Genomic DNA, 27,980 nt, shown 5'->3' with positions numbered 1-27,980 from the left:
AGAATGTTGAACTGTGGACTGAAGTGTCCTGGTTCATCAGGGCCAAGGGCACATACCTCGGTTGTAGACTTGATCCTCGGGCCTGGTTGGGATGCATGCAGCAGGCAACCAGTCAGTGTACATTGATGTTTCTCTCTGTCTCTCCCTTCCACTCTCTCTGAAAAGGAATGAAAAAAGTATCCTTGGGTGAGGAAAAAAGAAGAAAACAAGACCCATACTTATGCTACCTATAAGAAACCCACTACAGATTGAAAGATACACATAGACTAAAAGTAAAGGGATGGAAAAAGATATTTCATGCAAATGGAAATGAAAAAAAGTTGGGGCAGCAATACTTATATTAGATAACATTGACTTTAAAACAAAGACTATAAGAGAGACAAAGGAGGCCTGGGTGGCATGGCTCAGCAGTTGAGCATTGACCTATGATCCAGGAGTTGAGGCTCAATTCCCAGGCATATGCCCAGGTTGCAGGCTTGATCCCCAGTGTGGGGTGTGCAGGAGGCATCTGATCATTGATTCTCATCATTGGTGTTTCTGTATCTCTCTCTTTCTCTCCCTTCCTCTCTCTGAAATCAATAAAACATTAAAAAAAAGAAAAAAAGATACATTGGAGGACATTACATAATGATAAGGGGATCAGTCCAGTAAGAGTATGTAACTCTTGTAAACCATTATGCAGTTAATATAGAAACATCCAAATATATAAAGCAAATATTGATGGACATAAAGGCAAAGACTGACAATAATGTAATCATTATAGGGGACTTTAATACCTCATTGACATCAATAGATAGATCTTCCAGACAGAAAATTAACAAGGAAACAGCCTGACACATTAGACTAGATGGATTCAATTGATATTTTTGAGCATTTCACCCCAAAGCAGCAGAATATACATTCTTTTCAAGTGTACATGGAACATTTTCCAAGATAGATGACATATTAGGCCTTTGTAAGTCTGAATAAAATTAAGAAGCTTTAAGTCATATCAAGCATTTTTTGAAACCACAATGGTATGAAAATAGAAATCAGTTACAAGAAGGAAACTGAAAAGGGCACAATCACATGGAAGCTAAATAATGATTACTGAACAATGAATGTGTTAACAATGAGATCAAAGAAGAAATCAAAATATATTTTGAGACAAATGAAATGAAAACACAACAACCCCAAATCTGTGGGACACAGCAAAAGCAGTCCTAAGTGGGCAATTCATAGCAATACAGGCTTACCTCAAAACAAGAAAAATTTCAGATAAACAATGTAACCTTACACCTAAATGAACCAGAAAAAAAAACCAAAGAAAGCCCAAAGTGAGTAGAAGGAAGGAAATAAAGATCAGAGTTGAAATAAATGAAATAGAGTCTAAACAAACAATACAAAAGATCAATGAAACCAAGAGCTGGTTCTTTGACACATGAAACAAGATTGATAAATCTTTAACCAGACTTATAAACAAAAAAGGAGAGAGGACCCAAATAAATAAAATCAGCGGTGAAAGAGAAGTAACAGCTGACACCACAGAAATACAAAGGATTGTAAGAAAATATTATGATACGGCCCCTATGGAAAACAGTTTGGAGGTTCCTCAAAAAATGAAAATTAGAACTACTTTATGACCCAGCAGTTCCACTTCTGGGAATATACTGAAGAAATCCAAAGCACTAAGAAAAGATATACGTATTGATATGTTCATTGCAATGTTATTTACAATAGCTTCAATATGGAAGCAACCCAAGTGCCCATCAGTAGACAATTGGATAAAGATATGGTACATATATAGAATGGAATATTATTCTGTCATGTAAAAGAATGAAATCTTATTATTTACAACGTGAATCGACCTATAGGGTATTATGCTAAGTGAAATAAGTCAGGCAGAGAAAGACAAATACCATATGATTTAACAAAATAAATGAGCAAACAAAACAGAAACAGATCCATAGATACAGAGAACACATTTCAGAATTTACAAAGCTGGGCTGTTATCAAAAGATAGTAATATAAAACTGATTTTCAGATTAAAGGCTGTGTTTGGAAATTCGACTTATTTTGTGACCTTGAAAAGGTAATTTATTTGTGGCTAATGTTTCAACTTCCACAGCAGTGTACTTCTGGGATATGGAGTTATTTCACAGGCAATGTGCTTTGAAATGCATTGTAATTTAAGTGAGGACTTTCATTAACTGAGAAGTTGAGATGCCAAATATGGCTTCTCTTCAGTGTGTTTCTCCATCATTGAGTTGGGTCAGAATCAGCATTGTTCTTACAAGTTGGAGATAGTATAGAGCTTTTTAATTTTGGTTTGTTTTATCTGCCTTTAACTTTGCCTACTTTGAAAAGGATTGTTATCCATTGAATCATTTTCTAATAGTTACTGTCTTTTTTTTAGCTCTGTAGTTTTCCTAGTTTAAAAGGTAAAATAGACAATAGAATACATAGATTTCTAGAATTTTAGAATTACTAAAGGCTTAGTCATCTAATCCAACCCCCTACATTTTTACATGTTTGAATTTACATTTTGGAGTGCCATTATAAAGGCTGAGTTGGAATCTGACTGGTAGAAATCTTTGGGGAAAATGGGAGGTGACGAAGGGGAAAGGAAAGGTGTAAAGGGATGGACATGTAAGGACAGAGCACACATGGAGTTGCGTGGTGGTTCCAATTTGGCTGGAGTTGAGAGAACACAGTGTAGAGGAATAGGAATGAGACTAATGAAGATAATTGGACACATTGTGATGTGTTTTATGGATGCGGCAAAAGAAAAGTTAGTCTTTGTTGCCCATAGGTGATAGGGAGCTGTTAATATGGTTCAATCTTAGAACTAATGTGATTATATTTGCATTTTAGAACTGTTATCCTGGTGGCAGTGTAGAGAATGGATTGCAGTGGGGTAAATCTAGAGCCAAGGAAACCACTTAGGTTACTATAATAGTGTAGGCAAGAAAAAAAGGAGGCTATATTGTGGGAGAGGAAAGGGTCAATTAAGCTTTAAAGATATATTCAGAAGGATGAAGTGACAGGACTTGACAGTTGACTCAGTTGTCATCATAGAAGGTAGAGGAATCCAGGTTTCTGGCTTTGATGAGTCTGTAGTATCTAGCATGCTGGTAGTTGATGGCTTATTTAAATAGTGACTGAAGATCATCACATGCTCTACTCTTTGTGAATCTTTTCCTGAATTACACCCCGCTGCCTGATTATGCTCTTTCTCTTCAGGATGTCAGCGTGTTTCAATGTTGTCCTTATAAATAGTTATTTGTGTATTTGGTTTGTTCCCGTCACTCACTACTTGAAGGTTAGGGCTATTTATCTTTAATACCCTCTTCTCACACCCACGCTCATGCCCCATCTCAGACCTATAGAATGAGAATTTGCAAGGTACCTGGGAATCTGACATGTAAGAGCTGCCTCATGGTTCTAATGATCAGTAATGTTTTCAGACTTAGCTGTAGAGCAATGAATGGAGCTGACAGTGGAGCTGTTTTCTCCTACTAAATGTGCTATCAAATGATAGCCATTTACTAAGTTCAGATTTTAGAACAATGTAGTAAAGATAGTCTTGACTCCTTCCTCTTAGAAATTATCTCAGAATAGCAAGGAAGATAAGGGATATAAATTGTGTCTTTAGTGATAATCAGGAGACAGCTAAAACCCCAAATCACAATATATGAGTAAGGGCTGCCGTTCCCACCAGCAGTGTATAAAGGGGTCTAGTTTCTCCACATCTTTACCAGTAGTGGCTTTTTTCTGATTTTTGATTATACCCATTCTGTGGGTGTGAGTATTATTTCAGTGTGGCTTTAATTTGTATTTCCCTGCTGACTAATTATGTTGAACATCTTTTCATATACTTATTGGCTATCGTTACATCTTCTTTAGTGAAATGTCTAGTCATATCTTTTACCCATTTTTAACTGAGTTGTATTAGAAGTTTTTTATGTATTCTGGGTACAGAATCATGATTTGCAAATATTTCCTCCCCACCTGTGACTTATCTTTTATTTTCTTTATGTTATTTTTTTGAAACATAACAGTCTTAAACTTATGAAGTTAATTTTATCAAACTTTTTTTATGGATCATGATTTTGGCATTATATCTAAGAACTGTTAGTCTAAACTGAGGTCACAAAAATTTTCTTCGATGTTTTCTTCTAGAAGCTTTACCTTTTTAGCTCTTAACATTTAAATCTATGATAGATTTTAGTTAATTTTTATAAATGGTGCCAAGTAGGGTACTAATTCATTTTCTTGCTTGTGGATATCCACTTCTTCCAGCAATTTTCAACCATTTGTTGAAAAAGCTGTCCTTTCTTCCATTGCATTGCCTTGACAACTTTGTCAAAAATTCATTGACCATAAATATAAGGGTATACTTCTCTCAGTTTCTTTCCATTGATCTGCATGTCTGTCTTCATGCCAGTACCCACTATCCCCCTTCCCCCAATGTTTATAGTCTCAGTTTCTAGGAAAGAAAAACATACTCCATAGTTGACAGCTCCAGTGCTGCTTCTGGATCACTGCCACCCTCTATCTCACTGACTTGCCATAGCACACCTGAGATCTGAGATACTTAATGATGAAATCTTAGGATTTTAAAGTCGAAAGTTTAACACTCATTTTACAGATAAGAAATGTCAGGCTCCCATAGTTGTTTTTCTAGGTTAAAGTGTTTTTGTCCCTTGTTATAACAGAAGCATGATATGTGCTTGGGGATAGCATATTTATTACTATGGGGTCACTCTGCACAATTCTCTCTAACCCAGGCCCTGGCAGAGCAGGGTTTTGAAGTGGAAAAAAAAAAAAATGTTCAGAGTATAGACGTCCCAAAAGGAGAGTGATAAAAAGAGGAAAGGAAATATAGGGTGGATGCCAAAAATAAAGGATACCTACTTGAAATTTTTGTACAGAGCTGGTACACATTTTAGGTGGCTCTACTAAACAAATGGTTCAGCATCTATAGTGTACCTAGTTTCTGTGTAGATACTGTTAAAACTGCCTCTTGACCTTTCAGGGACCTTATATCCCTTTAAAATGGAGAATGCAGAGTGAAGGCTTCAGTTCTTTCAATGGTTTAGGTTTCTCTTTTTCATTTTTACTGTATTTCTTTTGACATTTTAATTTTAAAAAGATATTGTATTTCATAAATATTAAACTTTCTAGCTACAGATAATATAAAGAGAAACCCATTATAATAGTTAGAAAAACATTGAATTGCTTCCAAAATAGCAGTTATCCTCTGTGGGGTGTGTGTGTGTGTGTGTGTGTGTGTGTGTGTGTATGTGTGTGTGTGTACGTGTACGCAGTCAAGGTTATTAGTGCATGTTTGATAAAATAATCTGCAAGATCAGGCTATGCTTACAACTGCATCCTGAGGAATGTTAGCTATGTTTGAAAAAATGGTAAGTGAATGGCCTGGCCGTTGTGGCTCAGTTGATTGGACTTCGTCCCATGCACTGAAAGGTCGCCAGTTCAATCCCCGGTCAGGGCGCATACCCAGGTTGTGGGTTTGGTCCTCAGTCAGGGTGCTTATGGGACGCAACCGATCAATGTTTCTTTCTCACATCGATGTTTCTCTCTCTCTCTGTCTCTCTCTCTCCCCCCTTCCTTCCTCTCTAAAATCAGTAAAAACATATTTAAAAAATAAGTAAAATAAAAGGTGAGTGAATGGAGTTGAGTATCTTATGCCTTTCTTACTCAGTTGAGCAACATTTATTCAACCTGTTAGTTGCAATTATTCAACAACCTGTCCTAGAAAGAGGAACAGTAATGGGGATAGAGGTGGAAGTTATCTAATTGTCCACTTAAAGAGAGTTTGGGAGCTAAGTAACAAGGCAAAGCAGAATATTCTAGGGCAGCGATTTTCAACTGATGTGCTGCAAGAATTTTTCTTTCTTTTTATTTTTAAGAGAGAGGAAGGGAAAGGGAGGGAGGAAGAGAGAAATATCGGTGTGAGAGGAAAACATTGATTGGTTGACGTGGGTAGGCACTCCGACCGGGGATTGAGCCGGAAACCTGAATACAGTATGTGCCCTGACGGGGAATTGAACCCACCACCTATTGGTGTATGGGACAACACTCCAACCAACTGAGCCACACCGGCAAGAATTTTTAAAACATTCAGTACCTGCCTATTTAGTCAAGGGCACTGACCTCTTTTCCCTTAAATTGTCAAATTAAAAAAAAATAAAGACAACATCTAACACAACAATAGCCATCCAGTGTGAGTGAGTCAAAATTACACCTATTTTAAAAATTATTCCTTTTTTTTTGGTCAGATTGACAAAAATATATTTTTTGGTGTGTTGCAGAATTTTAGTAATTCGTTTATGTGTGCCATGAGATGAAAAAGGTTGAAAATCACTGTTCTAGGTTAATTAGACTGGACAGTTATGCACTCTTAATTAATATTTACTCTTTAAAGATTTTTTTAATAAGTAGTTGGTTTTATAGACTACTTTGAATTGTTTTGCATAACAGTATTTCTGATGAAAGAGTAGGATATTTTGGTATTGTTTGTGAATGCTTCAGTAGTAAGATATGAATACTCGGAAGGGACAAATACACACTGCAAGGTGAATGCTTATTCCTGGAGGAGGAGGGAAACCCTAATGTTATATGTAACAGTTTGTTTCACAAGATTTCAACCAAATATTGCAGAATGTTTGTATTTGTTATATCTTTTGGCGAGAGGAGGGGGGATCCATGTGGGTATATGTTTAGCAGTGAATTTTATTTTTTTATTAATCCTCACCCAAGGATATTTTTTCCATTGACTTTTAGGGAGAGTGGAAGGCAGGAAGGGAGGAAGAGGAAGGGAGGGAGAGAGAAACATTGGTGTGAGGGAGACACATTGGTTGGTTGCCTCTCACATGTGCCTGCGTGGAGCCAGGGATTGAACCTGCAACCCAGGTACATGCCCTTGACTGGGAATCAAACTCAAGACCCTTCAGTTCCAGGGCCCACACTCCAACCACTGAGCTACATGGGCCAGGACTAGCAGTGAGTATTTTTAAGGATATGATTACCAGCAGATACTGAAGAGAGATTCAGAACTTAATAGAAGAATTTCTAGATTACGTATTGGAAAATATGTGTTCTCTTCCCAACTCAGCTAATAATCACCTTTGAATCTTGGCAAATCCCTGTTTTCAGTGGGCCTTCTTTGGGATTCTGATTGTGGTTCAGTTCTCACTTTATATATTCCGTATGTTTGATCTCATTCACTTCTGTGACTTCACCTACCATTTATGATCCATTGGTTTTCAATGTAGTAAAAACTGAATCTAAAAATAAAGGTCTACCCTGAGGCTCAGTTGGTTGGAGCGTAGTCAAAGTTGCAGGTTCCATCTCAGGTTGCCGCGTGTATGGGAGGCGACTGATCGAAGTCTCTTCCCCCCCCCTTAAAAAAATCAATAAACATTCTCGGGTGAGGGTAAATGAATAAAAATATAAAGAATACCTTATATTTACCTTAACTGGCTGACTTCTTATGATAATATAAGTGATTGCAATTTAAAAAATCTAAATTTTAACATGCCATAAAACCTTGGACGCTCTTTGTGTTTATTCATTTGAATGTCACCAGTGCGTTAAAGAAGTTTATAAAAGGGTTTTAACATATGTACAGAACATCTTTAATAAATCACTAAAATGTTATTTTTGGAAGAACTTCATTCACTGTTAAAGTTCATCTATTTTTATATCTTGGTTCTGACACTGAAATTCTAGAAGCAGGTAAAAACAACTTTTTTTTCCAAATGAGGAACTAAGATAGTCCTTTGAGCCATCACAGTGATGCTGTCAGGTAAACATATGTGCTAGGATGATCCATAATTTCAATTTGGACAAGAAAACCACTTCACTACCATTATTATGTTTTTTAAATAATGAGAAGTCACTACTGTTGTATTTTTTTCTGTGTCATTTTGTTAGTGACTGACTACTGGGCTGTCCTTATTGCAACACAAAATTAACTGGATCCTGGTCTTGCCAATATCTGGCATGTATGCAAAGAGGCTTCTCCTCCTAAAACCAGATCTGGCATTTCTTCAACAGAAGGACCAGCACCTTTTCCTTTTAATGACCAGAGTCATAATTTTCACCTTAGGTGTAATATCAAAAATGTTACAGTTGCTTGTTCCTTGTTTACTCTCTTTTGCCCTTCACTGTGGAACTGCAGTACGTAGACCTTTCAGCAGAATAAAAATGGAGAGAAACTCTTCCTTTTCTCTAATGGCCAGGAGTCAAAGCCAGCTCTGTTCGTTCTTAATGAAAACATACCTCTAAATCCCTAAATATTTAGACCTCCTTCCTAATCATCCCCCACCCTCAGAAGTGAACATTTGTTCTTCCTGCTAGAGTATTTGACACACAAAGCAGTACATATTTAAAGAATTTCATTTCAGCTCTTTATTTTTTTTCCTTTTTATTGAATTTATTGCGGTGACACGGGTTAACAAAATTATACAGGTTTCAGGTGCATCATTTCAGCTCTTTAGAATAAAACAGACTTAAGAGAGCATATTTCTAAAAGGGATTTTAGGTAAATTGAAGAGAGCCTGTGGCTGAAATGTTGGCAAGTGTTTGGTGTAGACGGCGAAAAGGAGCCCTTTTCAGACTGCACTTAAGGTGTTTGCCTTCGTGACGTTACTTAAGGTAAAGTGCTCTTACACATTCCTGCTGGGTATTCACTAATCTCCCATTACTTGTGTGCACCCCAAGAAGAAAGTTCCTGTGATATCTGTAGGGGTCATTTCTGTTTCGAACCGCCGATGGCTGTGCCGCCCCCAGCCTCTGGGGCTTCTTGGGGAAGTGCGTCAATCCAGTGCTGGTGATGGCAGAGGACTACCGATTTCTGTCCGCTTCTCCTATATCACGGCTTAGTAACTGCATCTAATTCCACATGTTATATCGTGTGAAATGTGTTCTAATAGGAAACTTGTAAGTATCAGAGCGAAATTCACATCTGACTCGCTCAAAGCTGATCTTCAGTGTCTTTTTATGAATTCATGCTTTCTTATGCACTCTTATCCACAGGATGAAGACACCGGAATAAAAAGTAAAGTCCATCATATTGCCAAGGAGATCATGAGCTCAGAGAAAGTGTAGGTATCTAGTTTATAATTCAGAAGACTATTTGTTTCCCCATTGACTCATTTAAAACATTTCTTTCATTGCTGTTTTTTACAGGTTTGTGGATGTGTTAAAGCTTTTGCATATTGTAAGTATCTGCTAATATTTTCTTGAAGTCTAAGATTATCCTGTTTTACATCTTTTCCTAGCCACCAAAACTTTCAACATAACTTAAATGTACTTAAATTAATATATATATATATACACATATATGTGCTTTCTAATATATGGTTATATTTTTAAATTCACACAAATATGTGAATATAGAAGTTTTTTAAAATGTATGTATCTCATATATGTATGTATGTATCTCCCAAATGATTTCTGAAAAATAGAGAGCCTTTATATCTGTATCTCCAAAGTCTTCAAACTTTCTGCCTTCATAATAAAGAGTTTTTAAAGTGACAGTATTTCTTCTTGCACATTTGCTCTTAGTAGAATTTTGTACTAGCAGTGTGTAAAGAATGTCACGATCAGTGTTCAATTCTGTTCTTCTATCTGAATAAGCTCATAGAAAGAGACTTAAAATAGATATTTTTACAACCAACTTTTTACAGTTCTATTTTCAGTTTTTATAATTGTCAACTTGAACGAACCTGTTGGGAAACAATTATGATATGTATCTGGCTACATATTCATTTTTCTAATGCACTCCTTTTTACCTGCAAGTTTTTACAAGTTTCATTATGCATTGGCAGCAAAAGTGCTTTCAGTATTACTTTATTCCAATTGTATCTTGGCAAGGTATTAAAACTGAACAGAAGAAAGGGATAAGGTAGAGGAAACAGTGAAAAAATAAATTGAAGTGAAATTTTACTTAGATGGTGTAATTATTAACATCATTGTAAACTTAATTGCTGAGAAATGGTAAGCTCATGAACTAGACATCCATTTATGTCTCTGCAAAAAGTATCATTATTTTCAGTGTTCCCTTTAATAGGCACACAGGAACATGAAAAGTAGGTTTCTCTTAAGGGTGATTCACAATCACCAAATGATTTTCTTGTGCTCTATGCTTGGTACAACAGAAACCTGGAGGCCTAATTCCTGTGTGAAAAATTTCTAGCTCTGGAAACATTTTCTAAAATAATTCTTAACAATACTAATTTGTTTTGTGAAACTATTTCCCTGTGGAAAGTTTCTCACAGAACTCTTAGCTATACTGGTAAGTTTTCTTTTGTAATTCATTAAAGAAATTATAACAGTATTTGGTCACCCAGACATGTTGGTCGAGTTTCAAGCATATTGTCATTTCAAATAAATAACAATAAGCTTGGTAAATAAATGGCTTTTCAAAGTCAATTTCATGTACATTTGCTGTGCCCTGAACCTCTCTATTGTATAAGCAATTATGGGGGAAAAGAAAAAGCTAAACTGCTATTTCTGAGAAACTCAGAATACGTCTCTAGGATGAACAAATTGTACCCATTTGATGTATTTTCTGATAGACACGTTTAAATAGGACCTCTCCAAGGAAATTTTAAGCATCTATAAGTTAATTGGTAAACTCTATTGTTAGTAGAGGCAAAAAGTGCTATGGAGTCAGAAAGACTTGAGTTTGAACTTCAGTGCAGTCTTTCAGCTAATCTTGCTTGGAACAGTTGTTGAGGATTTTACTGTGAACCACAGAGGCCCTGCCCTCATAGTGCTTAGAGTCTGTGTAGTGCTTCTCACCTGTTGCGGTGAGGGACTGAATTTTAAAATTTCCTATCTGTGGTGGACCAAAACTTTTGTAAAATACATTAAAAATGTCATGGCCATGTCAAATTGATATAAAAGTTTTCGATTCCTTATTCTCACTTTCTGGCTAATATCTTTGCAAGCAAATAGCACTTGTGGACCAATCTTTGAGAAGTGTTGGCTTGGTAGATTCTGTTTCTTACCAGCTATGCGAATTTTAGCAAGTAGTTTAACCATTTGGGTCTACCTTCCTCATTTGTAAAATGGGGATAAAAATACCCACCTCTCAGATTGTGAGGAATCAGTGAAATAAGTCATGTAAAGAGCCTAGTATTGCACACAGTGTATGGTAGATTCTCAAATTGCCTTTCCATCACCCTCTTCTCCATCTTTCCTTTTAAGAAAATCAGTGAATGGGAAGCATTCATTCTATTACCACACAGTTAACTTTTCACTTTTTCTAGTGCCTTTTCCCCCCCTGTACTAAAATTTCATTTTAATGAAGTTCTGATTCTAGTAGGCAGGGAAGCAATTAAAAGCTTTACCAGTTTATTTGGTTATTTAAAAATATATGTTCTGTTCTTACCTCTATATTTTTGGAACAAATCATAAGCCCTATAAAAAAATGGATAATCAGACTGATTTCCCTAGATGGCCTTAGGCTCTTCCCAGCTGATGTTGAACAGAATGAATCACCCCCAACTTGTATGTTTTCAAAACCTCCTAATCCTTTAATGTCAGGGTGAGAATAGATTATCTGCCGACCTCGACCTCACGTTAACATTCTGTCTGGTGTGTGCAAATGTTAACTCAGCAAAACCCAACTCTAATGAGTGTCTTCACAACAAGGCATTAACCAGGTGTGAGCCATTACTAGGAGGGACTTGTTACCAGGATAATGTGGGTGAATCCAAGAGTATCTTTCTTCATTTTAATATCCCCACCATGCTATTAAAGCTCATATTTACTCTACCAAAAGTACTCCAGGAAGGTAGCACAAGGACCCTTTAATCCTGAGTACTGCTGTCTGATTTCATCTAAATGAATTAACTTTTGTTTTAGAATAGAATATACCTGATTTAAAATATGTGAATAACATGCTTTAGATAATCCATTTGGTATTTTTTGGAAATCAACCAACTATTCCAGTGGCTTGGAAGAAGCTATTGTTTGAATTATACATAATTTACTGTGAATAGTTTTCCATATTAGAGACTAGAATTGCATTAATAGATCTTTATTTGATGACAGAAATGTTCAATATATGCATTGTCCAATATGGAGTCATATCTAAAAATGTTTAATATATCACTGTGCTTACTAACGCTTCTTTGTTTAAAATTTGGTAAATAACTAGGTGAAATAGCTTATAGAAAAAAATTTAAAATCTAAACTAATAACTCTCATCCTTTAAGTTATTACATTTAGAGGACACATAGACTTGGGTGGAGGTCACACAATTTAAAATATACTTAAGATTTTAAGAGCCAGTGTATTCAGTTGAGGGCTTTGATTCATCTACCTGATGTTTGGGGGGGGGGGGGGGGGCAAAAACTACACCTGCAAAGGCAGTGGTAAGACTTTGCAATTAATGTTTTATGTGGTATATACTCTGCAGTGTGTACCATGAGCCCTGGGACTTTGACCTGGCTTTCTTTTTAAAGAGGTCAAATGTGCATATTATCTCTAAATCAATACCCTGATTAGTCCAAAGAGAAAGGAGATTCCTAAAAGTCAGTCTTTCCCTTTTCAAAAGTGCCATCCATACAGCTGCAAAAGCTGGAAAACCAGAACTTGTTCTTCATATCTCCACCTCACTCACTTCTCCAGCCAACCCATAGCAAGTCCACTGATTGTGCTTCCTCTTTATTGTCACCAGCTTACCATCTCTTGCTCAACAGCCATACCAGTTTCCTAACTGGGCTTCCTATTTCCATTCTTGCCTCCCTTCTAATCTGTTCCTTAGATGATTTTTTTAAATAAAATTTTAAGTGATTTTCTTAAAAGAGATATTAGAGCTTGTCACTCCCCTGCTTAAAATCCTTTAAGTTATTCCCATTGCGTTAAAAATTAAGTCCCAGCTACTTACCAACACCTGTAAGTAGGACAACCATATGTCCTTGTCTGCTTTTGACAGTCCTGGTTATTGTCTTGGCATAATATTATTAATAGAACTTTTCACTGTCAAAAATGATCTGGTTTGGAGAGTAAATTATGGCCCAGCCTATAAGGTGCTGTGTGATTTGTCTCTGGTAATAAGATGAGACACTGTAAGGACATGGCATTCTCTTACTCTTTGGCCATATTCTGGCCATACTGGCCTCCCTTCAGTTTTTAGTTTATCGCTTAAGGTTTTTCCTGCTCCGAGATTTTGCTAATGCTGTTTCCTAGAATGTTTGTTCTTCCTTCATTTTGATCATAACTAGTTCTTTCTTTATCCTTCCAGTCTGGGTAGGACAGAAGAGTTCTTCTTTGACCACCTTTTCTCTTTAACTCTCTTTGTTTTCTTTTAGGCAGTTAATATCATTTGTGTATTTGTTTATTGCCAGTCTCCTCTACTAGGTGAGGGTGGGGATCGTATATTTTTCACACCTACCATTGTTTTTCACTTGAAGGCCTCTGGTAAATGTTTGTTGAGTGAACGAATGTGACTAATTGGTTAGTGGTTAAGAATTCTGCCTCTGCCACTGTGTGCTCTTAGACAAATTAGTCAAGCCTTGGTTTTTTCTTCTGGAAAATGGGAATAGTAATTAAATAGGTCTGTGTGATGATTAAATAAGATCCTGCAAAATAAATAGAAAACACTCAGTTACTTTTAGCTACAGGCTAAGTAGAGGGCCTTGAATATAAAGTACTCTGTTATTCAGAACTTATTTATATAAACTTAAATCCATACTATTTACTTTTGATGTTATTAAGTAAGCTTTTAATCAAATGAGTGAAAATAGACTGTGTTCATAGAATATAATCTACTAGGTGGTGTATTTTTTTTAATTGATCTTGAGAGAGAGACAGACAGACAGACATAGATTTGTTGTTCCAGTTATTTATGCATGTATTGGTTCATTCTTGTATGTGCCCTGACTGGGAATTGAACCTGCATCCTTGGCATATCGGGACTACTTTCTAACTGAGCTGCCTGGCCAGGGCTCTACTGGGTTTCTTTCTCCAGTAGAAAGTAAGCTCTATGAAGGCAGAGATTTTTATCTGTTTTGTTTATCATTACCCCAGTAAATTAATATGTTGAAAGAATGATAGAAAACTGATGAATAATACTTGGTTTGATAAAACTCTACACTTATATTTGTTTTTCCTTTTTGTGGCAGATGTCCAATCTAGAGGTTGCTATTATATTATAAATGCACATTTTAAAGACAGAACACCTTAGACATCCAATATAATTCAGTACAAATGATAGTGTGTTTTTTGGCTTTGGTTTTGTTATCTTATTTGCTCTCCAGTGGGAGACTGATTTACTAAATATCTCTATAAATTTATTTCATAAATGTCCAAATAGCATGATTTAAAAAAATCATTTTAAAGGGAATGATCAGAAGCTTTGAGGTCTTTTGGACAAAGATGGATTGGTTAAGTAATAGTTAAGTGGTAGTAGTGATGAAGTATCATTACACTAATTTCTTTAGGTTGGGAGATACGTTACCTTGAAAATTTGAGAGGCTCTCAATAAATCCATAGAGTTAGAGACAAAGCTTCTTAGACATCCAGATGTGTATTATTAGTAAATAGAATCTATCTTTCTTTTTTTAAGAAAGCATTATAAAAAGAATAATAGAAGGCTTCCTTACAGAAGCCTCTAGCTTTTCCCATCTTCAAATCACCCTGTTCTACTGAATACACCCTGTTTTTAGTCTTGAGAACCATTTAATTATCGTTTATTCTTTAGTTGTAAAGAATCCTCCTTAAGTGTCTACTGACATGGCCTCCAAACCTTCACTTCTGAGCAGCTTCCTTTGTGTGAGGACTGTCATTCACTGAATGATGGTCATTGTTAAGAGCACCTTTGTCTTGCTGCTGAGATGTTTGTCTTCCCCACCTTGGTTTGGCATTTCCTTCACTTTAGCTTCCAGGAACTTGTAGATCTTTAATGATGTTTATGTGTTCATTTAAATTAACCAAGTCTCCTTTCATTAAACAAATGGCCTTGTATTGAGTACTCTCTATGTGGTTTTTCATCATGCTAATTATGTTTTATAAATTATCTATTTTAATTCTTCTAACAACCCTATCCAAATAGGAGTTATTTTTTACTTTTTAAATGAAGAAAGTAAGCTGACTGCCAAAAGTAATCCACTACTAAATGGCAAAGCCAGACTTTTAACTCTGGTCTCTCAGCTCTTGTACTTAGTGGATTGTTCAGAATTTGATTAAACATTATTTCCTGCAATCTCTATCATTGCTGGATAGGGTATAGTATGTCTTTCAGTATAGTAGCTCGTTTTCAGAATTCTTTCCATGGACCCAGGAAACAAGAGAAACTCTAGTATTTCATCTTTTAAAGATGAGACTGAAGGTAGATATTTTGGTCATTTAGGCTATATTATGATGATTGCTTGTTAATGTTATTAAGGGAGTTGGAGACCTGAGATAAAGGATTGGTTTCAATCATGTTTTATACAGTTTTGCATTGATGATAATGCACAATATCACTAGGTCTGAGCATAAAGAGGGGTAAAAATACTTTCATTGGGCAAATACTTTTATTTTAAAACAAAGTCAAATTGTTAATATGGGGACTTTCTCCCTCCACTTTTACTGCATAGTTTCACACTTATTTCTGCATATTTATCAAAGCTCTTTGACCTTAGCAGCTGCTTTGCTTTTGCTTAATATGAAGTGATTTTTAATGCCCTTCATGAAGTCAGGGAGCCCTGCAGAGCTCTCTGTCTGTCCATATGTCCATTGGGTCTTTGTAATTCATTGTATCCTAGCAGTGGTTAAGTAATGCCCTAAGGTCAGGAAGCCCAGTCAGGACAGCTGGTAATTAAGTCACTACTTCTCTTAGACCCTGGAGATATAAAGCCAGACCCAAGGAACAAGGCCATCTGTTTGGTGTGTCATTGCCTTAGATGTGCATGCTTGATTTTATTTGCATTGATTTTTTATTAGTTCTTAGCCAAGCATTCAGAGCTGGTAAAGCTAATGTGTTCATACCTCAAAGGAGTTGAGTTTTTAAAGTTGATCTGGTTCTAATTTGTAGGTTTTCTGGGAATTATTAAGAAAAATATTATGATAGGCTTTATAATTCAGAAGCCCGTTTCTATTTCTAAAAATTCCAAATTGAACAAGCATTTGGTTGTTATACCCAGAAACTAGAGTGTGGGTGGTTTGGTGGGTTTTGTGTTAGAAAAATAGACTGAAGTTATGTAGTTGACATCAGTAAACTCTTGTCACCTAACAGTTTCACACTCTTAACTCTTAAAAGGGGGTTGACCCTTTTATTTTAATTATGCAGACTTGTCAGTGTGAAAAAGTATATTCTGGATCTAATTTTTGATGTGCCAGTCCTGTGGTCTTGCATCCTCACTGATTTAGTCAAGGGAGTGTTGATGAATTTAGATTCTTCTGCCCCAGAATAGCTTAACTTCTGGCTCTTGTGTCATCACACTTTCCCAAATTATCCTGGATGTTAGCATTTAGAAAAATAACTAGACACATGTTGCAATCATCCTTTTTATTAAAAAAGAAAAGATGTTTCCCCTTTCAGTGGCACCAGTTCTAGAAATGGCTGAGGTTCATGAAGAGCTGAGAAGTTAAAAATTCTGTGTGTCATTCTTGTGTGAACATCTGGCACAGGGACCATAGCACATTGCTCTTAGGGGATGGTGGCCCAAGAAGTAAGGGAATGAGATTGGTGCCAGGGCTGCAGTGTGTAGTTATGAAGGCTATGAGTTGCGAGTAGGGCCTTTGGTGTGAGTTGGGTTGGCCTGGAGTGAGGGGTGCCCTTTTCCATTTTTAAAAAGGCACCACATAGGCCAGCGATTGCCCTGGTAGTACTTGCTTAGAATATGTAACTTTCTGTGTCTTAGGGATAATTTCTAATAGATAGCTGGATATAAATTCTCTAAATCCCTATAGTTGCAATTAAATGCCCTTTTTTTTGCTCTTTTAATTATTAAATTTTTGTTCTTACATGCTACTCATAAATTTTAAAGAAAGATATCATGGACCATTAGTTCACCCAGAGCTGCCTACGCCATCCACTATAGTACTGGAAAAAAAACAAAGTGTGGCCTGGTAATGCGACAGGGGCCTGCAATTAGAGACATCCATCTCGCCGGTCAGGTCAGCCCAGTGTGGATTTGACTGGTCTCTGTTGAATGTTTCTTAAATAAACACGTTTCCTTTTTGGCAATGGTGGCAGACGTGTGGAATGCAGAGTCTGGCAAAAGCTGTGTCAAACGGGGCCCTTCAGCTACTTAGCAGCTAATGTCTACTGTCACTGTCATGATGGAGGAAATACCTTCCAACTGGAAAATAAAAGTCACCCTGCTGCCAAGGGACAAACATATTCTACTAGAAAAAAGGCCAGTGCTTATTGTTTTGTTGAACAAGGAACCGGTGTCTCAATTATATTAATCGCTGCACTGGTTAAAAAAAAATACTGTAGAAGATGTTCAACTGTTGTGCTTTGAATATGTTTACGGTTCTGCATATTCTATTGTTCTGCATGATGGAAATCTAATGACTTTCAAAAGTGTTAAGTAGCCCTGTTTTCTCTCAGTAAATGTGAGTACTGATAGAAGCAAGCTGTTGGGAGGTGGAATTTGGCTTATATCCATTTCGTTTCTGGAGATGTTTTGTGTCGTTTTCTGGATTGGAGTTTATACAACTTATGAATTCTTATTTTATATTACAGTAATTAGTTGTAAAAAATCATTCTTTCGTTATTGTAAGTGGATGGCTCCTTTGGGTTAATGTGATCATTGGGCAGATAAAGTTAGTCTCAGGTACTATAGTAGAAGTTAAGAGTTTTTTAAACATTTGTTGAGCAAAAGAGGACTTGACTTGTCTAAAATAGCCACACCTTAGGAAAGGAGCCCTTTCATGTATTTTAAATTACATATGAGGCTTTTGTCCTACAAGAAGCATAAGAAATACTTAGGGCTAGTGTCTGTATGTTGGGGGCAGGTGTTGAAGGGCTGGGGAGAAATCTGTATCTTTTTTGGTTTATTGATTGGCCCAGTGAATCGCTGAAGGGAAAGCAGTTTGGAAATAAAGGTAAAGGAAGATAAAGCTTGGTGGAGAGTCTGTTTTACTCAACCATTGCTTTAAGGTTTTAATCAAACCTACTGTTTCTTAAGCAGGAACCGTAATTGTTTCTGAGTCCTCAAGATTAAGAAACAGATTGCGCTATATTTTACTTATATCTTGAGGCCTACCCTCCTGGGATAGTGAGATCTAGGCTGGTTGTAGTCTCTTACCCCACCCTTTCCAAGTCCTCGAAATGGTACAGTAGGGTGGGGTGGACGTGTCTTAAAACAGGGTATAAATAGTCTTCTGGGGAAAAATTGATGAAAAAGAATATGTGAAGATAATTTTTTTCTTTTTTCTTTTCTTTTTTTTTTTGGTGAAAAGTGTAAATCTTGGTGAATTAATGGGGAGGTTGAATAGAGGGAGGTGAGAGTTGCACGTCTAGAGTTAAAATGTTTTGTTGATTCTGTATACCAAACTTCTGTATACCAAACACAGTGTAAAAAGCTTTAGGTGCAATATCTAATTAAAGTTTAATGACCAATTTAACGGATTAGAGGGAGAAATGACTAAAAGGGGTCAAAAGGTAAAAAGAACAAATAAATAAATATGGTACATTAATGAGCAACACCAGAAAATAGCTTACTATTATCTAGTAATTTGTGAACTCCCCCAAAAAAAATCTTTCAAAGAAAAATAATAACCTTCATTTGGATGTAAACTGTATATATACTGAAACTAAACAACAGTCACAATAATGCCAGACTCCAAATTCTAAAAGTTATCTGCTAGATAATATACAGTTTATACCTAGATGAAGTATTCCTCAATTTAACAAATTATCATCTTAACTATGACAGAATTTAGAAGGTGAAAAAAAAAGATTTTCCTGAGACAGCTCTCAGAAAATTTCATCTGTATCTCAGTAGCTGGAATGAGCTGGGTCACGTGGCCATTCCTAGCTGGACAGGGATCTGCAGATAAGCACTTTGTAGCTGGGCGTATTGTCCTTGCCTCCCTGAAAAACAAACAAACAAAAGCAACCTAGAAAGAACATGACATTAATTGTTAAGAGACTGTCACTGGTTTTCTTCAGAAACTTTATTTTTTCTGCCTCAACCATACTTAGATTTCCCTTTTATATACTGTTCTGGACAGTTTAATTTTTTTTTTAACCAACAATGAAAAATGAAACCTTTCTGGCTCTCCCTCCTGGGAGCCCACGCCTTTCCTCCTGGCCCCACCTCACCATTAGCTTTCTCACTCCCAAGCTCCAAGGGCCCTTCCTTTACCTCTGTAACTTGTTTCCTAAGCCATCTTTTAAATTACTTCTTCCACCTCTATAATTTACCAAGTAAATGTTCTCTTACAGTTGGAAATAAATTTGGTACAGAGGAAATACACTGTTATTTGGCTCTATTTTTAATAATGAAAAAGATTTGGAAAGTGAGACTAGCTCAAGGAAGCACAGTCAGCTAGAAGCGAGGGCTTGGACCCAGCCTTCTCTGATTAGCAAGTGCGCCACCTTCCATGGGCCTCACCTACAACGCTCCAGTTGTTGGGAAATGATTACTGAAAATAGACAAAGGGATTCCTCCAGAATAAAATTAGTTAAGATTTCCTGGAGGCTTTTAAAATAAATAGATTATGCTCATATTGCAGTATTGGAATAAGTTTAGACTACTTAGAGTTGCAATACAATTTCTAGACCGGCATTTAGTATAATTGCTAAATTTGGAGATCAAACAAAAAGATTTAAGAGCAGTAATATCTACCCCAGTCACTTTGTATTTAAAAAAATTGTTTTCTGCCTAAGTAAGTGGGATAGAAGGAAGTGGTACTTTTCAACTTGTAATTCTACAAGGGGAACACAGTTTTGCAATTTATGTTGTTTTAGGGTATACAGTGACTAGGGGAAAAAGTTTTTTTTATCAGGTTATATGTGTATTATATTGTTTTTCTCCTGTGAACTGTAATAGGATTTCCGGGATGCTGTAGCCCATGCTTCCAGACAACTTGGGAAACCAGTGATTGAGGACCGGACCCTAAATCAGATCCTGTACTACTTGCCTCAACTGTACGAGCTCAACCGGGATCTCCTGAAGGAACTGGAGGAAAGAATGTCGAACTGGTAAAAATGGACTTACCAGCTTTCCTAGGGTTTCCAATTTTAGATGAAGCCAGCCCATAATCAGCCAATTTAACTTTCTATAGGTGACCTTTGATAATCAACATTTTTGAGCTTGAGGGAGTTTAGTTGATATTTTCACATTGGAAAACATTTTTTAATGTTTTATCTGTCTTTTCTGGAGCTTCAAGTCATGAAACTTCCTTTGCATCTTGGAAAAGAGGCCATTCACTGAGATAAATCGATGATTTGTTTGGTTGGTTTAGAAAATTTACATGTGTCTGACTTCATTGTAGATGCTATAGATTTCAGAACAGGTAAAGGATACCATAAAGTCAACAGCTTCCATTGGGTGTAGAAATTTTGGTGACAGCATTGGAAGTATGTACAAAGCTTGGTTGAAGGGACTGAATTTGTTGTTGAAGTCCATAGGGAACCCTAAATGATTTGAATAACAAAACAGTATCACGTACTTGCATGATCACAGTTTCCCTCTAAGCCCTCTTTATATGTAATCCAGAAAAATACCACTGCTTGTTTTGGAAATATGCCTCTGCTTGTTGGGAAGATATGCTAGATAAGCAATTAATACTTAGCTGTAGTTTAAGTATAAAGTTACACGGAGAATGGCTAGGGAATGATTAAAAGGTAGTTTTTTTAAAGTCGTAGTAGAAAGAAAATGTATTTAAAGAGCTCCTGTACATCATCATTCTTATAAAAATTATCTTAAAAGTAACCTGAAATGACTTAAGATTTGCATATTTATGCAAGCAAGTGGAGGCTTAAATATCTTTTTTGCTTGTACTAAAGTTTTCTCGAGTTTAGATCTATAGATGTTCTATGTTAAAATATTAAGCATTCCTAAGGGACAGACAACTTAAGGGAATAGCAAAAGCTATATTTATTACTAGCAAAATTTTTCTAATCCTTGGATATTTTCTAGTTATTAATATTTTTCTTTTAGGGTTTTTTGAATCAAGACATATTCTTTGGTGTTAGTAGACTTTCTGAAATAACATTTTTTTTATACTGGCTTTTAGTAACAATTGATAAAATCTTTCATTTCTGTGTTCACGTTTTGAATACCTACTGTGTGCTCGTCAGCATTCTGAGCATGCTAGGCATATCACAGTACACAAAACATGCAAGCCTGTTGCTCTCATGGAGCAAACATTTTAGCGGGGGAAGCACCAAACATACAAAAAAGTGTGTTAGATAGAAGCAGTTTCTGATTTGCATATATGTAAAATAGGATCAGATGTTAGTGGATAAAGATTGGGTGGCCAAGGAAGGTCCTCTTTCTTAGAGGCAAAGCATTGAAACTGACATCTGAACAAAAAGGAAGGACCAGCCTGGGTTCCAGGCATGTGGAACCATTAGTAAGTTTTGAAAGTGGTTATGGATTCTCTATGTTAAAAGAATATGAAGAAGGCCAGTGTGATTGGAGCGTAATGAGAAAGAGGAAGAAAAGGGTAAGATGGGTCAGAAAAGTAGGAACAGTGGCACCTGTGGGGCTTTGTAAGCCCAGATAAGGAGTTTGTTTTTCTGTTAAGAGCCAAGGAGGCCAGTGGAAGTCACATGATATTATATATGATATGATACAATATGATATATGATATGATTATGATATGATATGATATGATATATGTTTTTAGACTCTGGCTGCACGCAAAAACAGTATGATAGAAGCAGGGAGACTGTCTTGCTGGCAGAGCCCAGACAAGATGTGATGGTGGCAATGGAAATGGTAAAGAGTAGACATTTGGGGATATGTCTCACAAGAAGAGAAATAAGCTGATAAGCTTGAATATGGGACTCTGTTCATTGGATATGTTTTGGATACATTAAAGACTTATTATATTTTGTGTATCTCTTCTCTATCTTTAGGACAGAACAACAAAGAATTGCTGATATCTTTGTAAAGAAGGGACCATATCTAAAAATGTATTCCACATACATCAAAGAATTTGATAAGAATATAGCTTTGCTGGATGAGCAGTGCAAGAAAAACCCAGGTTTTGCTGCTGTCGTTAGAGAATTTGAGGTATTTTTGCTACCATCTAATGTTGAGCTTTTGTCTGTTTGCTTTTAAAGTTCTAATAATTTGCAGTCATTGAAAATAAACCTTGCAAACAAAAGGATATTAAAATATAATCCCTTCAAAATCAAAGAGGGAGTTGAACAAATTCAATAGTGAGAACTCAAACAGTATCTACAAGATTTAATTTTGGAAATCCATTATTGCACATTGGAATATTTTAATGAGTCTCTTTTTGTGTGTGGTAAAATACACATAAAATGAAACTGAACCATCTTAACTATTTTTAAGTGTGACTGCAGTAGTGTTAAGTACATTCACTTTGTTATGCGACCAACATCCAGAACTGTTTTCATCCTGCAAAACTGAAGCTATAGCCATTAAACAACAACCTACTCCCCATTCTCTGCATCCTCCAGCCTCTGGCATCCACCACTCTCCTTTCTGTCTCTATGAATTTCACTACTCTAAGGAATATTTCTTTTTTAAAAAAAATATATCTTTATTGATTTCAGAGAGCGATAGAAACATCAATGATGAGAGTCAGTGATCGGCTGCCTCCTGCACACCCCCTGGGGGTGGAGCCTGGAACCCAGGCATGTGCCCTGATCGGGAATCGAACCGGGATCTCTTGGATCCTAGGTCAGTGCTCAACCACTGAGCCATGCCCGTCCGGGCACATTGCATATTTTTAACTCAACCTTTCCCTTTATTCTTCTAACAACTAATTTATAATCATGTATGGAAAATATAATTTGATTATATTTAAATAAGTAAATAACATAGTTTTAGTGTCAACTTTTAAGAAAAATGAATAACATGTTTATTGCCAAAGTTTTGTGTTTTGACTCAAAGCTGTAAGGGTATAATCCTGATTTGATTTGTTATAAAATGATATAATGTATTTTTTTAAAAAATTAATTTTTAACTAAAATCTTTCTTACGTTTCCTCCCCTAATTTTGTGTAAAATTACTGAATACTTTAGTGATTATTTCTCTACTTTGAAACTAAAAATTTTAGTGAATTCCAGTCACACAAAACTAGAAGAGTTTTAGCTGTATTAAGATATTGCTGATTTCTCCCTGGCTGGTAGCTCAGTTGGTTGGAGCATTGTCCCAATACACTAAGGTTTTGGGTTCGATCCCTGGTCAAGGCTCATACAAGAATCAACCAGTGGCTGCATAGGTAAGTGGGACAACAGATTGATGCTCCCCACCCCTCTTTCTCTCTGAAGTCATTAATAAAATAAAATACAGGGAACTCCTTAGGGGGAAAAAACAAAAAGATATTGCTGATTTCTAATTTGTGCAAGCGAATAACCAGGTCGTGTTAATTTTTAGTCTGTAAAATAGTTACCTAAAACGGTTTAACCAGAAGCAACTTAAACGAAACTAACCATTCCCTTTTCTTTCTCACTTCTAATTTACTGTGCAGGTTTCAAACAGCATTTTAAGGAAATACGATTTTTTTAAAAAACAAGGTTGTGTAGAAATAAATTTAATTTATTTTAAATTAATAGCATGTGTTTTTTTGAAAAAAAAGACAAATAATTAAACTTTAAAATTGTTCATAGTCTCTTTTTCTCTCTTTTTTTTAACATCTCTGCTGATGTCTTCATGCTATTAAGAAAGGAAATGTGATGTACATAATTATAGAACTGATAATTGACCCAGATTTTCATCAGGTCCAGTGAGTTCTCTTGCCTTAGCAGCAAAAGAAACAAGACAGGCGAGTTAGCTGCTTGGTTAATGATACTTGCATGATAGATGCTTTCTTAACATGCATTATCATTATAATTTCGTAATTATTTTGTGTACTAGACCCTGGAGGTGCATATTTAGAAAATAATAAAACAGTCTCAACAGATCTGAAAAAACTCTTCCCCGCCCACCTGAACTGTGTAAGAAGCGCAGAATATCTTTGGATGAGGGACGTTTCACTTGGCCATTTTGATGCCACCTCACAGTAAATACCTGTGTTGGAGAATGGGGTGGGGCTTAGGAATGGGCAGAAGTGTTGTGTTGTACAACCAAGAAGAGCTTTAAAGGCAGAATCAAATGTCCTTGTGGTCAAGTCAGAATGGTTCTGGATCAAATGGTTTTATATCCACCATGATTTGGGGGCTGTCTCTTATAGCCAGTCATCTGAGAGTTCTACATTCTGCAGATTTATTAGAGAAAGGATGCTTACTTAGCAAGGCTGCTTTTCAGGTTTTCTTTAATTTCTGCAACTCTCTCCACCACCCATTGTTATGATGAGTTTATTGATAGGCTCTATTACTTGAATCCAATTCCCAGTAGTTTTATTTCTGCCACCTTACTTTGGGGGCCATGCATTTTCTTCTTGGTCTAGGGGTTTGTGTTTATGAATACATTGGCAAATTCTCTTCTAAGTGGCAACTGCTGAGTAGGATGGGCTCTAATTGGCCTAGAATGCAGACTGCGGCTACCACCCTCTGTGAGAGGGGTATGAACCAGTTTTCTTTATGAGTCAGTGATTTGAGAGACTTATTTATGGGAGAGTGTGGGCTACATGGTAAATTGGTTATGGATTCACTCTCAGCATCACAGATGCCTTAAAATGAAGGCAGTTTCTCCATGAATTCCCTTTCAGAGCTGCTGGCTATTTAAAAACTGGCTTCATTTGCACCTGAATCTGGATACCCCTCTTTTTCGAAAAGTGCTGGTGTTTACATTGGATGCCTTTTCCTTTCAGATGAGCCCACGCTGTGCTAATCTGGCCCTCAAGCACTACCTGCTCAAGCCAGTTCAGAGGATCCCCCAGTACAGACTGCTGTTAACAGGTGGGCATCTCTGGCAGTTTACTTGTCTTTTTCTATCACTCCTTTACCTAATTGATGGATTTATAGATTGCTTAGAACCCTGCATATACATTGCCTGAATCTAAGTTCTTTTAGTTGTTTGTGTTCCCTGTGTACATTCTCTGCTTTGGGCATTTATACATCTTAATACCTTTTGCTCAGAACTTCCTTTACCATCCCAACCCCACAACCCTGTATCATGTTACCTGATTAATATTATTATTAACTCCAAGAAGGTACTTTCCCAGCCGTGCAACATTGAGATTTAGAGGATCACTCCTACATACAGGATGTCCTGGAAAAATGTATGCACACTTTAACAGCTGATTCTATTACAGTTTGGAAATGAAATGTATTTTAATAAATACTGCCTTTATAATTATTCAAAGTGTGTATACATTTGTGGTGACACCCTGTATATGTCTATCAACTATCATGGCCTTAGGAACCTCAGTGGGTTGTTATAAGGATTGATTAATGAGCTGTGTGCTTAGAATCTTGCTTTGGCCATAGTGTATTCTAAATAAGCACTAGCTGCTACTAGTACTTAGTAGCGAAGTGTCCACATTGCCATCAGCATCATTATCGTCATCCTATGTCTGGTCTTTGTTGTCTGTATCTTCTACTCAATTGTGAACTTCAGGATTACAGGGTTGTGTCTGTCTGATTTCCACTCGAATAGTAAAAAGGAAAAAAAAGAAAATTCTTCAAAATGATTTGCATGAAAGCACATGTTGTGCTCAGGATTTTATATTCATTGACTGTTAAAATCTTCATCATAACCATGAATATATCACAATATATTATTTACATAGATAACATAACAGGCCTTCAGAGGTTAAGTGGTTTGGTATCACAAATAAAGCTAGTGTAGTCTCAGTACCAAGCATAGTATCCAACACATATACTACTCGGTCCTCTGGAGTATTTGCTGAAATGTATTAGATGTGCAGTGACTTAATATATACATAAATAATGTGCCTTAAAAATTGGATCCAAATTGGTAAGTACACTGAAATGCTACCACAGTTCTAAATTCAGTCTATTGTAATTTTTGTTGTTGTTTTTCTTTTTTTTTCCTTTCCTCTTTTTTTTTTTTTAATGGTTTTATCTTTTGTCATTTTATGTAAATAGATTTCGAGGTTCTTGGTTCCTATCAGTGTTCTTAAGAAATCGCCTGCCTGCTTTTATCCTTAATCTGATCTTTCTCTTCAACAAACCAAGGGCTGTACAGTAGGTGAATCCTGGAAAGCTAGGATTTTCCAATTTCCCTTTAGGCAAAGGCTTTCTGCCTTCCAAGCTTGCCTAGTGAAGAAAACTGCTGATAAGGAAGGCCTGCCTTTCAGCCTTAGGACTTTGCTACCTTGGATGTTTCTGCTTAATTTGAATTTCTAACTGTGAATTACGCTCTAGATTTTTCCCAGGAATGACATAAGGCAAACTAAATAACTTGAGGATATCCTGTCCATCTGTACTTTTCTTTCCTCTGCTTTTGGACGAGATTTAGAATACACAGGATAAAAGGAAGTCCCCATGCATGTGTTGTGTTTTTGCTAGATAAATTCTGTGCTGTGTCCTCAATGAGTTATTGAATGGCGTAGGCCATTTCTACAGCTGTCCAATGAAGTACTGTTTTTAGTGGCATAAGATAACAGTGGTTTTAAAAGCTATGATTTGCAAGAAGGACAGAGCAAGGTAATGAAATTTTCATGTAAAGTATTTCTTTCCCACATTCTAACTGATTTAAGTAAAAAAGTTACACATTATTTAACTTAGGTTTCATGCTGTTTGATTTTAATTAATGGTGAAATAGCAAAAGCAAGTTTAAAAATCTTCTTTAAGAGAATAAATGTTATTTGTTTTATAACCAATATAATGTGACCTTGGGGTTAGTTTTGTGCTGTCTCTTGTTTAATCTTAAAACTGTTTGTTTCCCTTTTCCTTACATTGGCAAATCGTCATTATTTAAATGATGTACAATACCTTATGTATAGTAAACCCTCAGCAATTGTGGATTTATTGAAAGGTAAAGGTGATAAATGGCTTGTTCAGGGTCAGTAAGTCAAGACTAAAGTTAAAGAAAGAACATAGACTTTGTAAAGCAATAACGTAGATTTCATATTCTTCGTCCTATGCCTTTTCTTCCATTGATTCAAATTCTTCTCCTCCACCAAGCCTGACCTGGAGTCCTCTGTTCCCTTTGAAGCCATCACTGATTACTCCAGTTCTCCTTGACCCTTAGTATCAGTGCAATGTTATTTAGTAAATATATAGTTGATGCCTTGTGAATTTGGTGATATTCATACAATTTGAATATTGATTTATTAATTTAATTCTAAACTTTTTGAGGTCAAGGAATGAATCTTTTCCTAATAATTTAGTGCACCCCAATATATCTGCGTCAGTTTTAGATATCTTAGAAGCTGTTCAGGAAATAATTTTCGTTGGTTTTAAACTGGGTTTAAAGCATCCCTTTAATCAAAATATCTTTAGTCTAAAGGACAACACTGAGATAGAGAATTTCAGAGTTCTCTTCTAAATGAAAGACACACCCAGAGAGGTGAAATGTCCTGCCTGAGGCAACACAAATAGTTTGAGTTGAAGCACCTATGATCATATAATCCTAGGAAATATAGGGGTTGGTACTAAGGGTTTGTTTAATTTTTATTTAAAATTCTGAGTTTTAGTACTCACCTTTTGTGATATTCTAATTGCTCCCTACTTTTGCACAATACTTCTGCTACCAAAGTGCACTTGTCTATGCACTTAGATTTTTAGAAATTGAATTTTAAGTCTAAAGTTTGTATCTATTTAAACATGTTAATTACCTGGATCCTCTTCTTTGGATAAATAAACATCAATGATATAATCTTCGGAACAACCTAGTGAGGTAAGTACTTTTATTTCCATTTTAGAATTTGGAGTAATTCCAAGTGCACAGAATATACTGGAATAGAGAGGA

The 27,980-nt window shown here is 36.2% G+C and overlaps 1 protein-coding gene across 2 annotated transcripts in view; it reads left to right on the top strand.

Moving 5' to 3' along the window:
- The window catches only part of FGD6 (FYVE, RhoGEF and PH domain containing 6), a 107,970-nt gene that overhangs the window by 44,918 nt on the left and 35,072 nt on the right, over positions 1–27,980 (top strand). For both annotated transcript variants that reach the window (XM_016221771.2, XM_016221770.2), the window contains exons 4-8: positions 9,043–9,110; positions 9,196–9,226; positions 20,010–20,161; positions 22,046–22,202; positions 24,913–25,000. In XM_016221771.2, coding sequence (XP_016077257.2) covers positions 9,043–9,110; positions 9,196–9,226; positions 20,010–20,161; positions 22,046–22,202; positions 24,913–25,000 — 496 coding nt within the window. The remainder of the gene's footprint in view (positions 1–9,042; positions 9,111–9,195; positions 9,227–20,009; positions 20,162–22,045; positions 22,203–24,912; positions 25,001–27,980) is intronic.

Source organism: Miniopterus natalensis, chromosome 2 (genome assembly GCF_054644295.1).
Source record: "Miniopterus natalensis isolate mMinNat1 chromosome 2, mMinNat1.hap1, whole genome shotgun sequence".
Taxonomy (NCBI): domain Eukaryota; kingdom Metazoa; phylum Chordata; class Mammalia; order Chiroptera; family Miniopteridae; genus Miniopterus; species Miniopterus natalensis.
Note: the sequence above shows the minus strand (reverse complement) of the source record. Positions and strands in the feature narration are given on the sequence as shown.